Source organism: Emydura macquarii, unplaced genomic scaffold (assembly GCF_026122565.2).
Source record: "Emydura macquarii macquarii isolate MOO-44397 ecotype Brisbane River unplaced genomic scaffold, CSIRO-AGI_Emac_v2 contig_1253, whole genome shotgun sequence".
Taxonomy (NCBI): Eukaryota; Metazoa; Chordata; order Testudines; family Chelidae; genus Emydura; species Emydura macquarii.
This window is the reverse complement of record NW_027131390.1, coordinates 88,258,734-88,275,321: the sequence shown is the minus strand read 5'-3', so window position 1 is coordinate 88,275,321 and position 16,588 is coordinate 88,258,734. Positions and strand designations below refer to the sequence as shown.

Sequence of the window (16,588 nt, the reverse complement as noted above, 5' to 3'; positions counted from 1 at the left end):
TTCCTCTTTAATCCAGTGTTAGGTACTTTGAATGAGATATTTCCATCTATGTTATCACGGTTTTCTTCACAAAGTTTTATAATAGGCCAGTTCTTGGTTGATTGTTCTGAATAATCAACCACAGAATTCCATCAAACTTCTTGAGGGAGAATTAGTTTGGATCCTCCTGCTCTCGTCAGTGAAGCTGAAGCAAAATGGTTGTTACAGAAGTATTTTGCGACTTCAACAACATTTTCTTTTATTCCTGGAGAAGACGTACTTAAGTCTTTGGCTAAAAGATGCATTAAATGGGCACTGCAGCCATATGTTAAGGAGCTTCCTTCCATTTCTTCTTCTAACTATCTTCTCATCTTTGCCACGTTTGCAGTGTTGAGCTAACATTACCAAACGATGAAAATATTCTCTGTGTCTTAAGACAGTGTCTTAATTAACTTCTCTGCCTTGCTTGGCCCAGCTCCACCGTCACATAAGCATAGAACAACAATAATCCTATCCAGCCTGTGTCTTTCTTTGTACATGTGACTTTAGTCTGCTGGGAAACAGAAACTGAAAGCCCAGAACTTTCAAGAAGCAAGAGCTGGTAGTTAGGCTGGAAAGACTATAGCCTTTAATTTGTTTTTATGAGACTGTATGTGTAGGTTTAGCATGTTTGTGAAGAGATTTAATTGTAACTGTTTTTTAAATTAGAGAGATTTAGTATTTTATTGATTTTAAAAAAAGCTGATTTAAATTAAATTTTTTTTTAAAATCATTAATTTTTATCCACCCTGCTATTTTGGCATTCAAAAAAAAAAAAAGATGACCCAGTATGTGGAGAACCACATACCAAAAGGGCAAAGTATGAGCCTGCATCTTAACTTTCCACCTCTTAACTTGTATATTTAACTATTTTAGAAAAACATATTCACGGTCTATTTGTATTTCAGCAATGAAAATAATTGTAATGAAATGCTGGCATTAGGTTTTCTATTGTTAATCTAATTGGAATAAATGGGGTTGACACTGTCCCCTCCAGATTTAGGAAGGGGGCACCATATCTTTTTATACAGTGGAACAATGTAAAAACTTGAATTTAAACTTTTTTCCAGTCTCTCTGGAAAGTCTATGGTCACCAAAGAAGTGCCAAAACATGCTATGTTGGCTTACTTTGATTCTTAGTTTGGATGGAAGAGTTAATTTAGGAGCACTTTCTTCAAGGTTCTTGGACTGAAATGGGGGGAAGCTTGTCCTCTGTATTGTTGGGGTTCCGTGATGCATCTGTGCTGCCACTTTGCACCCTGTCACTGGGATGTGAGTGGACCTCCTAACACATACATAGGGCAAGTATAGAAAATTAGGTTTTGGCCTAGTTGGATTGCCACACCTGAATTATGATATAAGCAGTTCTTACTTGTTTTGTTCATAGTGCAGCCCCTCTATATAAACCATAAAGCAACAAAAAAAGTTTGTTTGTACGATGATATTTCTTGTGAAAAGGAATGTCTCGTCAGTGGAGAGAGGTCTTTGAATAGTGGGATATCAGGCTGCAAGCAGCTGTCTTGGGGTTTGGTTGTGCACAGGGAAATGGAAACTTGTATGGAACTGGTAATATGATAGCTTTATGCTCTTTCTCAATAAGCAGGAAGCTGGCATTTCTCTGTTCTTTGCGTGCTTATTCATGTCCATTCCATGTTAGGTATGTGCATGCCACATGCACAGTTGCTGGAGATTTTTACCTCAGTGGTATCTCTAGGGCCGGCTCTAGCATCTTTAGGGTCGTGTGCACATGCACCAGTCTAAGCGGTGCCGCTGCCCCGCCCCCCCCCTCCCATTCTGTCAGTTCCTTCTTACCACCCTCTGACAGTTGCTGAAATAACCCTCTGGCTCTCTCAAGGCTTTCCCAGTGGTTTGGATTTCATCTTGTAAATAGTTTAAGATTTAGTTAGTGTAAATAGTGTGTCTATCAAGGAACGTCATCCGAGGGACAGGGCATTAGGTTTTCTATTGTTCCTTCCTGTAGTAAGCCCATGCCAGTGAGTGTAGTAAGCTTCCTGTAGTAAGCCCATGCCAGTGAGTGACCTGTATTCGAGCTGCTTAAAGTACCTTGCAGAAGCTCACATTAAGGAGAAGTGCAAGATCTGCAAGGGCTTCAAACCACGCACCCAAAAAGACAGTGACATCATCTGAAGATTCTGCTCATGGACGCAGCACTGACTGTCCTTGGAGCTGTCTCGCTCTGAATCGGAACTGAGCACTTTGGCATCGGTGCAGAATGCTCACCAGCACCATTCTCTTTCCAGCAGTGTTTGCCATCCCCAGTGCTGAGGAAGAAGCACAAGAAACAGTGCATCGAAAAAGGGCACTCCCTGGTGCTGAAGAGGGACAAGTGGGGAGTGGCCAATGAGGTGAGACCCATGCTGCGTCACTCATCCTCCTCAGATTCATGGTCGGCTCTGGTGACTCCACCTTGGGCATTGAGCTTGTTCTGGGACCCACCTCCAATTCCAGGGATTGGTCATGGCACCCTGCATCTGTGAACACCTTCAATGCCCGATCCAGGCTTCAAAGGATTTGATGTCCCTTCCGATACTGCCCCACACACCAGGACCTCTTACCAGCCAGGGCTGCTGGGGATAGAAGGGTACAAGGGCCGGCAGCCTCTACCACAGCATCGTTGGTCGCATGACTTCCCAAAGGAAAGCCCTCCATGGCCTAGCTACAGTCCCCTATCTGGTGCTGGTCTCTGGTTCCTTGCACTATTTGCAGATGGAAGTGGGAACGGCTCTGCCATGGTCTCTGAGAGTCACCTTCAGAGTCAGAGTGGGAATCCTTTGCCTTACGGAGAAGACACCAGTATCTGGCTTATGCACCAGACTTTGGCACTGGCCCTGCATCTGATGCTTAGCCATGGGGGTCTTAGCCAATACAATGGCAGTATTGGAACACGTGTGGGTTTCCTCTGGTACTGGGGCCTACCTAACAGCAGTCATACTTGGTGGTGTCTGAGAGATGAGCTACTACGTCATCCTGACTGGCACCGGACCCCGAATCCGGCTTCAACCTTGGTACTGAGGTTCCAGCAGTGGCCCTGATGGAGATGCTTCATGTGGAGGAGGAAGAACCATCCCCCTCCTGTTGTGCTACCTCTTCTTCATCATCCTCGGATGAGATGGTCATGGGTCCTGCCAACAGGCTTCTACTAGACAACTTCAGGGCCCATCAAGAGCTCCTGAAAAGGTTGCTACAAACTTGGGGTTGGAGGCTGAGGAGTCAATGGACAGCCTGATTGGTCCCAACACAGCCTCATGGACTGATAGGGCCACTTTGGAGGGGGCCACTGCACCAATCAGGGTGCTTTGGCAGACCCTGTGTTCTCTGCCCCGACTCAAAGGGCAGAGAAGAAATATTACATAATGGTCAAGGGGTTCAGATACCTGTACTCTTTTACCCCTGGGGTCCCTGATGGTGTTAGCCACAAACAAGTTGGACAGATGGGGGCAGTTGAGTGCCACCCCAAAAGAGGCCAGGAAACTTGATTTGTGTGGGCGAAAGGTTTATTCCACAGGTAACCTATAGCTCCATGTCTCCAACCAGCAGGCATTGCTGGGGAGGTATGATTTTTAACATCTGGGATTCAATGGTCAAGGTTAAGGACTCCCCAGCCTGCAGGAAGGACCAGTGTCTCTGACCCTCCAGGGCTTTACCACCACCTCTACAGCCCTGAGAAGGAGTCATAGAAAGGTATCTCTCTGGGCCCTGGGGCATATACACGGACTGGGACTACCTGCCCCTTCCCCACAGGGTTGAAGGACTACCCCCAGGCCTGAAGTAAGGCCTGCACCAAACGTTCTGAGAGAGGAGGTGCCAAGGGGAAGAGCCAAAGGACTTGTCCAGGTTGGGGCAGAATTACCACAGGCCCTGCTGCCAAAGGAGACTGTTGCCAATAGGCGAGACTAACGGGGGTTGTTATACCACAGTATATATGCATATTTATTTGTTTTTCCTAAAGTTAATTAAGTATTTTAGGAAAAAGTGTGAGAGTGGCCACCAGGAAGAGTTGGTGACCGCACTCTGAGGCCACCAAATATTTGTCCTGAGAACCCCTGCCTTAAACTACATTGGAGGCTGACTGGAAATCAGTGGAGGTTAATATTACAATCACTGTTCAACTGATGCTACTGAAACTCCTCACTTCCACCATCCTGAAGGGATACTGCTTGTGTGTTATACTCAGGGGGCGGGGGGGTTACCCTCCAGTGACTATTGTTCTTAGAGATGTTATCAGGTTGGATCCCTCAACTCAATTTTCATCTTGCTTTTTGGAGTTCTCATCTCGTATGGAATTTGGCTTGAGGGAACTGAGGGAGGGTTGTAGCCACGCAAGCCTTCACACGTAAGTATTAGGAGGCACAGGAAACCTGCTGATAGACATGGCTATTTATTTAAAAAAAAAAAAAAAATTATCAGATGTCACACATGAGGCATCGGTGCGATCCATTCCAACTCTGTCAACAGTTATTGCTCAGTCAGTGTAGATGTGAACTGAAGGCCAATTGTATTAATTGGCAGAGGTACTAGATAGTGTGTGGTTTTTTTTTTTTAAAGCTGAAATCTAATAAATTTTCCCATTTGATAAGTATAATAGACCAACATTGGAGAGGAATGTAATTAAGATAATCCCTTTTTGAGTCCAGGGAGCCCTGATTTATTGAATTTAACTCTTACATTCTTTTCAGGTTTGTTTCTACCTTGGACAGTATTTCTCAGATCTCAATCAATCAATAGCTGAATTAATTTGCCCAGAACCATATAATCTATGAATTGTTGATTATATACTTGTGTAGCTACTACAAATGCTCCAGGCATGTACCGAACACAAAACATGCATATAGTCTTGTAAATGATGAGCATAGACCAGTATTGAAGCTCAGCAGCTATATGAAGGAACAAAATCAAATGAGAATACTTTTATTTAATTACTTACCATCAGTTATCTGTTCTTTATTTCAAATGCATTTATCACCCTTCAAATAATTCTCTCGAGATGCAAAGATGCACTTGTCCTAGGGCACTATTATGAGTGTAATTTCTGCTATTGTTTGGTTTGATAGGGACTAGTTTAAAACAGTGGTTCTCAACCTTTCTAGACTACTGTACCCCTTTCAGGAGCCTTGATTTGTCTTGTGTACCCCTGGTTTCACCTCACTTAAAATCAACTTACTTATAAAATCAGACATAAAAATATAAAAATGTCACAGCACGCTATTACTGAAAAATTGCTAACTTTCTAATTTTTACCATATAATTATAAAATAAATCAATTGGAATATAAATACTGTACTTAAATTTCAGTGTGATACTTGAGCCTCTTTTTCACTTTTGACTTGTGTGAAGCCTGAGTCCCACTGCCCATGGCTGAAGCACGTAAGGCCTTCTCTACACTAGAAAGTTTTGTCGACACAAGTTTTGCTAGCATACAGCCACTGTTGTAATTAAATCGTTGTTGCGTGTCTTCCCTGTCTCCTTCTGTCAGTGGAGAGCACTCACCCTGTTGGCTCTTTTGTCGACACGGGGAGTAGTGCACTGTGGGTAGCTATTCCACTGTGCAGCTGCACGCAGGATGCTTTGAGAAAGGTTTGCAATGCCTCACGGGACAGGCATAGCGTCACATCAGGAGTTACACCCTACCCTGTAGTTTAGGGCAGGCAAGGCAGAACTGCATTTGCTGCTGCTGTGGAGTGAACTCTCCTTCATGAGTTAACTTAAAAACTTCCTGGGGCTTTGAATGGGGAGAGGCCAAAGCTGAGCTTAAACCGCTTACCAGAGCGGCACTGAGTGGGCATTGTGGGATAATTGGGAAGCTATTTATAATGATATAACCTAAGGGCAGTGTCTACATTCATGCTTTTTCGCTAAAACTTTGCTGAAAAAGGCTCTACACGTCTTGTCTAGGTGGCTTTATTTTGTTGGCAAAACAGAACAGATTTGTCGACAAAAGGGTCATTGCAGTGTGTGCGCCAGGACTATTTTGTCAATAAAAGCTGACAACTTTCTAATGTAGACCAGTTTTAACTTAGCTTTGCAGGGCCCCTGTGGCGTAGGTCCACTGGTAATTGCCCTGCTTGCCACCCTCTAACATTGGCCCTATATTTGCAACCCACACAACTCCCAGGTTGAGAAATGCTGATCTAGATGAGTTGAGTGCCCCCAGGAATATCTCTGCGTACCCCCGAGGTATCCATGGTTGAGAACCCCTGGTGTAAAAACATCAAAAGCAATTGCTTAAAGAAATTTGAAGATCTTTTAGGCTACTATACTTGAACCAAAAAGGAGAAAAATGGATTGCCTAGTTAAAATCCAAAATATGGTTACTTGAGATCTTGCTGGACTGTGTGAGGATTGAAAGAGTAATTTTCCGTTACTTGCATTAAAAAACAGATACAATTTCTTAAATCTTGCCACTTCACAATCCTGGTAATCCTAGAATGGGGTGAATCTATCTGCACAGCTGGTCCAAGTGTCTGGTAACACTTCTGTTTTTGCAGCTTTGATGGGTTTAGCAACTCCAGTGTCCGCAACTTGGACCATGTTTAATATCAGGGTTTCAGGGTTTGCTCATGGGGACTGTTCTCATTTCTAGTGAACCCTTGTTAAGTGGCTCTTGACTTTTAGCTCTGTTTCTCTGCTGCTTCCCTCAACGTATAACAGATTTCTTGCACTTTGCTCTTAGATGGAGGATTCTTTTTTCATTTCAAAGACTATTTTTCTGCATTACCCAGACTATTAATTGGAATTTCCCATATTCTAAGCAATTTCTTTTATTATTATAGAATTTATACCTCTGGTTAGATGCTTGTATCTTTAAATAGTCTTTCCTCCTTGTGTTATGTAATCCACATATCTAGAGTGGGACAATCATTTGGAAAGGAAACCAAACAAATCCTATATAGTTCCTATAAAGACCTAGTCCATACATTCATTGATTTTTTTTTTAATATAAATAATCATTTCTCCTCCTTTTAAGGCTTACAATAGAACAAGAGACATTATTTTGTAGGAACAAAACAGGAGAATGGTGCCTTTTGATTCAGATGGGACATGTACAGCTTCACATTTGAGGTGTAAACTGTTGATCGGGATTTTTTTTGAAGTATCGGGAAGCTTGACCTCTGGAAACTTGAGGTTTTTGTCTTGGTCACACTGCAAACGATTTTTTTAGAGCTTATTTGACTTTGCCCCTAAGCTACCACCTGCCTTCTACTCTCCCCCGCCCTAATTTCTAGTATTTAATTCCTTGACAGAGCAGAATGATGGAAAGGGTGCTCATTGTGAAGTGTCTATTAGCATTCAGTGGTCAATGTCAAATTGAATATTTCAGAGAGAGAGAGAGAGAGAGAGAGTGTGTGCGTGACTGAATACACCATTTGGTTTTATCTTGTTCAGATTTAAAGATTTAAGATTAAATGAATTTCTCTCTTGCTGTTTCTATGGGACAGAACACAACATAAGATAAGTGAGGCAGCTTTTGAAAACTGGATAAATTCTGCTAACTAATGCTGCTTTGGAATTTTTAAGGCCACCATTATTTTACCAAGGCCATGTCTACAGGTACAGCCTTGCAGCGGTGACGCTGTACCAGTGCTACTCTGCTACCGTAGCACATCTGGTGTAGATGTATGCTCTGTTCTCTCCTATCAGCATAATAAAACTACCTCTGCAAACAGCAGAAGCTATATTGGTGGGAGAAGCTCTCCTGTTGACATAGTGTTGTGCACACGAGTGCTTATGTTGGTGTAACTTAGTTGCTCAGCGGGGTGGTTTATTCACCCCCTGAGTGATGTAAATTATGCTGACGTAAGATGTAGAGTAGACATAGCCTAATACTGATCAAGCTCTGTCCTTTTATCTAGTAAAATCTTTGGTTACAGCCATGTAATGAGAAGCTTTGCTAAAATTTCCCTTATTTGGTAAGAAATATTTTCCAGACTTTATCCAAATCTTGACAAGCTATGTGTTCTGTTAAATGTAATTATATAGGCTGAACACCTTTGTTTCAACTATTGTTTTGTTTCAGCACCTATTTAAAATGTAACTTGTTTTTATCTTTAAAGTTATCAATGAGAAGAGAACTTAAGTATTAATAAAGGCATTAATATGAGGAGCTTATATGCAGCCTGGTTTTTAGTGTTCAGATGTGGTTCAGCCTTCAGAATCCAGTGGTTTAACATGAAATTATTTTTAATCCCAAATAGGTGCCATACTAGGCAGATCAGAAACACAGGAATGCATCTATTATAATGCCAATTGGGAAAAAGATAAAACAAATCACAGTGGCATTGAACCTTGTTATGGTGATAAAGATAAAAGACGACACTGCTTTGCTACATGGAAGAATATTTCTGGGTCAATTGACATTGTGAAACAAGGTTGTTGGCTGGATGATATCAACTGTTACGACAGGTAAGCAAATTCAACTATCCTGTGAATAATAATGAATTAAACAAAGTTTACAAAAAAGTAAATTGACAAAAGACAAATTACAAGATACCAAACAATATACTGTTTACTATTACTAATATTATAAATCAGAATTTTTTAAATTTAGGTACCCATTGTTCCCATTTAAATTCATGTTCAAGTATCTAAATAGTTGGTCTTGTTTTCAGAGAGGCTGAATTGCCTCGTCCATTGACTCAAAGAAATAGATTACAAATTTCAAGGATTCATATTTTAAAAATTTCCTTTCTAGTACTTTAAAGTTTATTTTAAAAGTACTACTTATTATTGAATCAGTTAAGTGAAGTATTCAAACAGGTGCCTAAAGTTATACACCTAGGGGTAGAATTTTAAAAGCATTTCGTTAGAAGTCCAGCTCTCATTGGACCCTAAACCGTTATTCAGACATTTCAATATATGGCTTTATTATCAAAATTTCTGAGCGCCACGAAGCTCCCACTGAGGATAGTGGCAGCTTCGGGTGCTCATAACTGCTGAAAATCGTGGCCTTTTTTGTATAACTGATGGTTAGTCACAGATGTGTAAGCAGTAAGACACACAGCAGTGTTGTATTGGGTTATCACTAGGCATTGGTTGGGTCCTAGGCTGAAAGCCAAAGAATGGTCTTTATACCAATGTTGGGAGAGGAAGGCGAAGGAAGAAAAGAAAGCATTAAATTTATGGTGTCTTCATATTACTAAAACATTTCCAAAAAAAACTTGCATAAAACTTAAAGAAAACAAAAACAAACAAAAAAACCCCTTAAACTTACAAATCTTCATATCTTTAAAAACTTTAAACTTTCTTTGTATCAGTGGAAGAAAGTGATATTCATTATAGTAATCTTCACCTTATAAAGATGTTTTGTAGCTTCAAATTTGTCAGTAAAATGCAGTTCAAGGAAAAGTTGTAATTCTGATTTGTCTGTCCTTCAGAAGTAGCAAATCATCTGTGGCTATGTACACACTGATGGTGGCAAATTCATCACTGTCTGATTTTTTTTTTTTTCTGATTTTGATTGAGGGGCAGTGAAGACACGCAGAAGTCGATCTAATAAAGCTACCTCCAAAAAAAAAGCTGCATCGACAGGAATGCATTTCCCGTCAGCACAGTGCAGTGTAAATCTTGTCGACTGCCGCCAAATTTTGCTGGAAGTGTAGACCTGCCCTATAGAGTGGTTTCCCCGCTCTGACTGAAGTATTGCTCTGCTGACAGTAAAAAGGCAGTTTTAATGAAATCTTGTCAACTGCAATATGTGGAACTATATTTCCGGCATCGTGGGGAGGTAGTTCAACTATATTCCCTTTTTTGGGTGGGGGGAGTTAGTATATTAAAGGTTGTATATTTACCACTTCTGATTTAATGTTTTGCTGTCAAGTTTTAAAACTTTAAAACGGAATTTTCAATAGTGCTTACCGTTGGCCTAATTCTTGCTGAAAATCATTGAGAATTGTGGCACTGATTGCAAATTAGAGCAGTTAGGTAGTTCCAAGCACTTTTTGAAAATTCCTCACTCAAACCTTCCCATGAAAGATGAGAAGATTTGGAAGAAGTCAAAAAGGGTGGGAGCAGTGAAAAGTTGAAAAGGAGGAGGAATAAGACTTTCTGTGTACACAAAGTTGCACTAAGCTGGTTAAAGTGGTATAACCCCCTCTTTAGATGATCTTAATTCACTGTAGAAGTGGCTTTTTCTTTTTTACTTTTAAGACGGGTTTAAATTACTCCATGTGAATACTCATGGTTTTTCCACCAGTTTTAGATTTGTTTAAAAAAGCTTGTATCTTAAGGGCTTGTCTACACATGAAGTTATTCAGGAATAGTTTATTGCACTTCAAATTCATACTCTACCTTGATCCAAATTAACTTTCAGGTGTAAACAATCTCTAAATTAATTGGTGCAATTCTATGTGTATTGGTAAGCCGTACGTTTTCCAGAGAAATAAAGGAAACTAAAGAAGTGTTTTTATAATAAACGCAGAAAAATGGGGAAAAAGCAGGGGAGAATGCGAATCTTCTTTTCTTCGTAGCATGCTATATGCAGCGTATAATGAACAAAAAATTAAGATATTAAAAATGTCATTAGAAAAGTGTACTCTAGTTGTTGATTAACCGTTATTTTTGGTAATACATTGATATTTAGTGCATTTCAGTAAACACTTTTTTCTTGTGTCTTTGTGCCAGGACATCATCGTTATGTTTCTAACTGGAAATGTTAGAATGTCTGTTATGTATAACTTAGTTGACGAAGGACTATGGCAATTCACTAAATTTTAAGCTTATGGCACACCAAACTCCAAATAGTGCCAGATAAAGAATATCAAGGAATGAATGAATTAAGGACATAACAGTAAATTGCAATTATAATAACAAGTCTTCAATTTGTATATACATTTCTCCAACTGCTTCAAATTCTCTTGCATAGAGACAACTTTGGTTGTCTTACCTTCCCTTTTATTTGTGATTCTTCTCCCCACCGCCACCACCACACACACCAATTTATGGAACTTCTTTTGATGTGTTATTTTAGATAGTTACTGAAATAAGCTCTGGCTTTGTGCATAGTTAGTGTTTGTCTGCACAGCAATTTACTATACACTTCCTTTTAAAGGGTGTTTCCCCCATCAGTCTCTCACCCATGATTTAATGGATGAACTCCACTCATTCAAAGTACTCATTCTGTTTATTATACCACATTTTAAATTGGGTTCCTGGATTGTTAACCAAAAAATTAAAAAAATAGGATTTTTTTAAAACTTGGCCTGCTGGTGGCTTTCTTGGGTTGCTACATGTTTGCAACTTTCAAGGTTATGAAGACTATATTATCAAGGTTCATCAATGGTATATTTCTGCAAAAGGAAGCAGACCTATATTAAAATATATTTTTCTCCTCAGTTTAGCGTGATATTCTAATAAAGCCATCTTGGACTGGTGGATCAGAATTCTCAAAAGTTTACTTCCAAGGTTAAATTTGAATCCAATATATACAATAATTTGCTCTTGTACAAAGGAAATCAGTTTTAAATTAACAAAAATGACTTTTCTGGTGATCTCTTACAGGACTGATTGTATAGAAAAGAAAGACAGTCCTGACGTGTTCTTCTGTTGCTGTGAAGGCAACATGTGTAATGAGCGTTTTTTCTATTTTCCGGAGATGGAAGTAACACAGCGTAAGTTGGTTTAACATTCTAAAGAAATGGTTCTGCAGTGTGGGTCAGAATACAGTTTCTTGTATGTTTAGGAGAGAAGATTTTTTCCAAAATATTCTGGGTAGCTACTGTTGGCTTCCCTTTTTCCAAAAATAAATGTGGAAGAGGTTTTGGGGTGGTGTGTTTTTTTTTTTTTTTTTTTTCCCCCCCCCCCCTTTTCCTTTCTTTTTTTTGTATTAGTTTAAATAATTTGATCTGGGTAATAAACTATTCATTTTTTTTTCCAGCTAAAGGTGAAAGGTCCATGTTTTGCAACAAAGCCATTTAAATTAATACAGCTATTCTAAGTTAGTATGGGGCGTCTGTCCTTGCCAACCTGTTCAGAAAAACCTGATCAGGAAGGCTAAATAGAATTAATTCACTTTCTTTTGAAAATCTAATCATGAATCCATTATTCTGTATCTCCTCTTTATTTTAGGTATAAGTAAATGCAATTGCGTGTGTTTGAATTGGCCATAATGCTGTAGCACACCCAATCTATGCATGTACTTACTACCTTACAAATTCACCCCTTAGAGTAGGTATTTACCTTCTTGTAAAATGATCTGTTTAATTTAGTAACTTATTAAATGCACCCATTGTCACTGCTGGGCACACTTTCAATTTTTTAAAACTTTTTTTTTCTTTTTAAATTGAAAGTCTGCTGAAAACACACAATCTTTCCTAAGACTGTCAGAAAAACTGTCTGGAAAAAAAATTCAATGCATGATATTTTTAAACAATAATTTAAAAATTTTCCGGGCCATTCTTGCAGGTCATCTTCCAGCAAAGGCACCTAACCTGTTAAACACTACTGGGTCTCTCTAATGATATATATCAATTTGAAAAATGTGGTCAAATGGATTTTTTTATTTATACAAACCTCCCCTCCCATCTCCACATCCTGCAAAAGCATCTATTAAAAGGGGAGAGATGATCTGCTTTCATCTACTTGAACCCTAGTGCTGCTTTATGGGTTATCCATAGAGTGGCTGGGTGGATAAAAGATGATTTAAAAACAAATTATTTACAATAATTTGTTCTCTTAAATATTTCAAATTGTTTGAAATTATGATGATGTTAAAGACTAAACTTAATATCTATTAATTTAAATTACTCCTCTCTCAACTGCTGGTTGTGATGTATGTTTTTGGAGGATGGGGCAGGCAGAATAGTTCCATTCCTGGTCCTAAAGCAGTATTACCTCCTGACAACAATATGGCAGGATATACAGTCAAAATATTAATTGAGCTAGCACTTTGGTACTGACACTAGGGACTCACTGCTATCCACTCCCCCGACCCCAAAGTACAAAACATAGTAGAGACGCTCTACAAGCTCCTAGACCCATGTCATTCATGTATGCCCTTTTGATTTCAAAAGACTTTTGTCTTGAAGTTTCTGGTAAATCCTGAGATAAAGAGCTAGGGCATCCTTTGAAGACTTTATAATGGCCCAATGCATTACACAACACACAATATGCTTCTGTAGATTTACGCTTACGTTTAATTAAAGAAAAAATTGGACACTGCAAAGACTACCTAAGATTAAAATGTTCCTTTGGATACATTATTGTAAAGATAGTGGTGCACTTCTGTGCAGGCTGTTGGAATGTCCCCTTTCTCTGGAAATAGGTTGACATTAGAATTAAAATTTATTTTGGGATTTAGCAACCAAATGTAGTTTGAAAACTACGTATTAGAATATTTTACCTCAAATTTTGGTCTCATTGGCACAGCATTCAGAGTTCCTGAGAGAAGCCATGATCACAAAGCAAATGATTTTACAGAGGTGGAAAAGTAAATAAATGTGCTTTGTAGGACAATCTTATTCGGATCTCCAGCCAAAGAAACTGTCACTTTCTGCCACAGGGATCAGTGATGTGAATTTGAGGAAATATTTGCTTTATTTCTAGAAATATTTGACTAGAGAACATCTTAAGGTGCAACAGCCAGTCCAGGCCTCCTTCCCCTGACCTTGTTGCTCCTGCTTCCATGACCCTATCTAGTTAGTCTGCATTGTTCTTCCCCATTAGCTTGAAAATATTGATTTATTTGGTTTTAAGGTTGATTAAAATGGATTTTTGCAAATGTATGTTAACACTATTCTGCATGTTACCGAAGGTAAATTATAAGTTTATAACATTCACTTTTTGTTTCTGTATTGTGATGTTTGTATGGAAAAGCAAAATCAATAAATACTTTTTATAAAAAAAAAAAAAAAAATGCAAATTAAATAATAAATATTAAACTACATGTTTTGCTAAGGAAGTTTCAAAGAAAATCAAACCACTGAACTTGTGGAAGTCACTGGCTAAGCCCATGGAACCAGAGTTGGTTGAAGTGTTAAACCAGCTTCTGACAGCAGTAGCCTCTTTGGCAAGTGAAGGAGAATATTTTCTAAATTTCAGTTTGTTTAGCTAATTCAGTTCAGTAACTAGTTGGTTCAGAGTTAAGAAACCAATCGGGAGTTGAAAAAGCAGGAAAGCTTTTTGGTCTCTCCCAATTTATGAGTAAAACTTAGATATAAGAATGAAATCTACAAATTCTTACATAAGGAAGGGCTTGGTGGCCAGAAACAATCAATTCACTTACTACAGATGATGATTGATTTGTTTAATAAAATAGTTGGCTTTTAAATGCAAAATGTGTTAAACTTTTTTCTTGCATATCCAGCACATTTAAGGTGGTTTTATTTAAGTACTTCTAAAAAATGCTGGGTTTTGTGCATTTTTAATTGATTTCCAATTTCCATCCTAATGGAGCTTGAAACAAATCACAAGTAAATGAATTATTTGGTAAATAAAAAATACACCAGTCACTATTTTCTAATGTAAGAATGTAAAAACTAAGAATCTGAACATGTGTATCTTAAACTATTTAATTGCGTAAATAAATGGATATAGATATGTGTCCTCCTGGTTAGCAAAGAGCAGCATCACACTGTAAAGGCTTTTTCATTGCAAATCAATGTTTTAATGTTACTAACCAATGAGAATCCACTTCTCTTTAGGAAAATAACTAAAGTACAAATGAAAAAGATTAAAATTTATTTAAATTGATTTATAAAATTATTTAAAATTGGTGATTTAAATCAACCCTGTAAAATGGTGCCTTGTGATACAGTTCCCAAAGTTTGAGCATCCCTGTGTGAATTCATTTTTCTTGGAATGATAGTTTCAAGGATTTTTTTAGGAATTGCATGAATGTTAAACAGTTTATGGTGGACAAGAAGAAGATTGTCAGAAGCACCCAACAGATTTAGGAGCACAAGTCCTTTCAGTTGAACTTTAATTTATATGCTTTCAAAATTTCTCATAAATCTTTAAAATCTATATCTGGCTATGAACCCTGTTTGAATCAGGTTCTGCCACTGTGTCTACTTAATGAATGTTTGTTTCTTTTAGAATTTGATTATTAATTTTAGGCATTGGATGAGCTTGTTAAAATCCTGTAATCACAGAAGATTAATTGTAACTTTTGTTCTTCAGCCACTTCCAATCCTGTTACACCTAAACCACCCTTGTTCAATACCCTGCTTTACTCGTTGGTGCCTATAATGGGAATTGCGGTGATCGTATTGTTTGCATTTTGGATGTACAGACATCATAAGCTAGCATATCCTCCAGTACTTGTACCAACCCAAGTAAGTTGCTGTATTGTAATCTTAATGTTTTAAAATCGCTGTTTTTAAAACCATGTGGTAAAGAGAAAGGGAGTTTGTTTTTAAGTGAAGTGACTGAAGTCTGTTTGACTTCTTTGCATACTAAAGCAGGTTCTTTAATTTTCCTTAAGGAAATATATTGAAATCAAGTACTGGTAGGTTAGACTCTAAACCAGAACCTAGTCATAATTCCATTTAAAAAAAACTACTATATGCTTTAAAAAAGAAAAAAAAAGTTCATATATCTGTTTTAAACAGCAGAGACTTAATATTATGGGGAAATTGTGGGAAGTCCTGTTCATTGTTTCCTTGATGTGAAGCGCTCATGATCTATTCTGGGGTGGGAGATGTCAGGTTTAAAAAATAAAAAAGGATAAAAATTGGTAACTAGCAGAAGCAGAGGTCGTGTTTAAAAAAAAAAAAAAAAAAATGGAGATAAGTGTAAATAGCAATTTTTAAAACTATATAATTGAAGTGCAGTCATTGGAATGTGCACTAGTTAACTTGGCTACTGCATGACTTTGTAGACCTTCCTCCCATTTTTCTCTCCTTTTGTTAAACAAGTATTTTGTGTCTTGTCTTAAATTAGGTTCATATCCTGCAAACATTTATGTATGTGTTTAAATGGGACGTGCTAGAGGAATGTGATCTTGGACTGTAAGTTATTGAAGGAAGGAGGCTAGCTTTTTAAAAATCTTTGTATAGCCCCTAGCATGATGGTGCCCATATACATGATTGGCCTTCTAAGTGCTATTTTAATATTAATACTAGCTTATTTTATTTGTGTACATGTGCACATGTGTGCATATACACACAGACAGACACACACATTCTGATCTGACTAGAGTTGCCACCTGAGATTAGCACCTGATTGAGTATTGTAAAAACAATAAGACCATCCCTGCCCTGAGAGCTTAAATCTCAAAATACAAGACAAAGAGTGGCAGGGGAAATGGACAGAAGTGAAGTGACTTTCCCAGGATCAAACACTGGATGACGAAATAGTTGAATCTCCATACTCATTCTTCTGAGACCACTGTCAAGGATGCCAAATAATACTAATTGTGGTTGTGGTGCTACCAGTGTCTTATCTAACATATGAACGTAATCTATTTTACAGCTGAATAAAATGTAAAAATTAAACATTCTGCAATAATGTAAAATAAGTTTCTTCATTAATTTATACTAATCTGGACATTTAACTATGGCAATTTTCTACCTTTATAATAGATCCAAAAGTAAACATTGGAATTTGTTTTGTTGTG

At 38.1% G+C, this 16,588-nt stretch overlaps 1 protein-coding gene across 1 annotated transcript in view; it reads left to right on the top strand.

Annotated features, from left to right (window-relative positions):
- Positions 1-16,588, top strand: part of ACVR2A (activin A receptor type 2A) — a 98,808-nt gene that overhangs the window by 40,033 nt on the left and 42,187 nt on the right. The window contains exons 2-4 of the mRNA XM_067549494.1: positions 8,232-8,439; positions 11,533-11,642; positions 15,151-15,305. Of these exons, the coding sequence (XP_067405595.1) occupies positions 8,232-8,439; positions 11,533-11,642; positions 15,151-15,305 (473 nt within the window). The remainder of the gene's footprint in view (positions 1-8,231; positions 8,440-11,532; positions 11,643-15,150; positions 15,306-16,588) is intronic.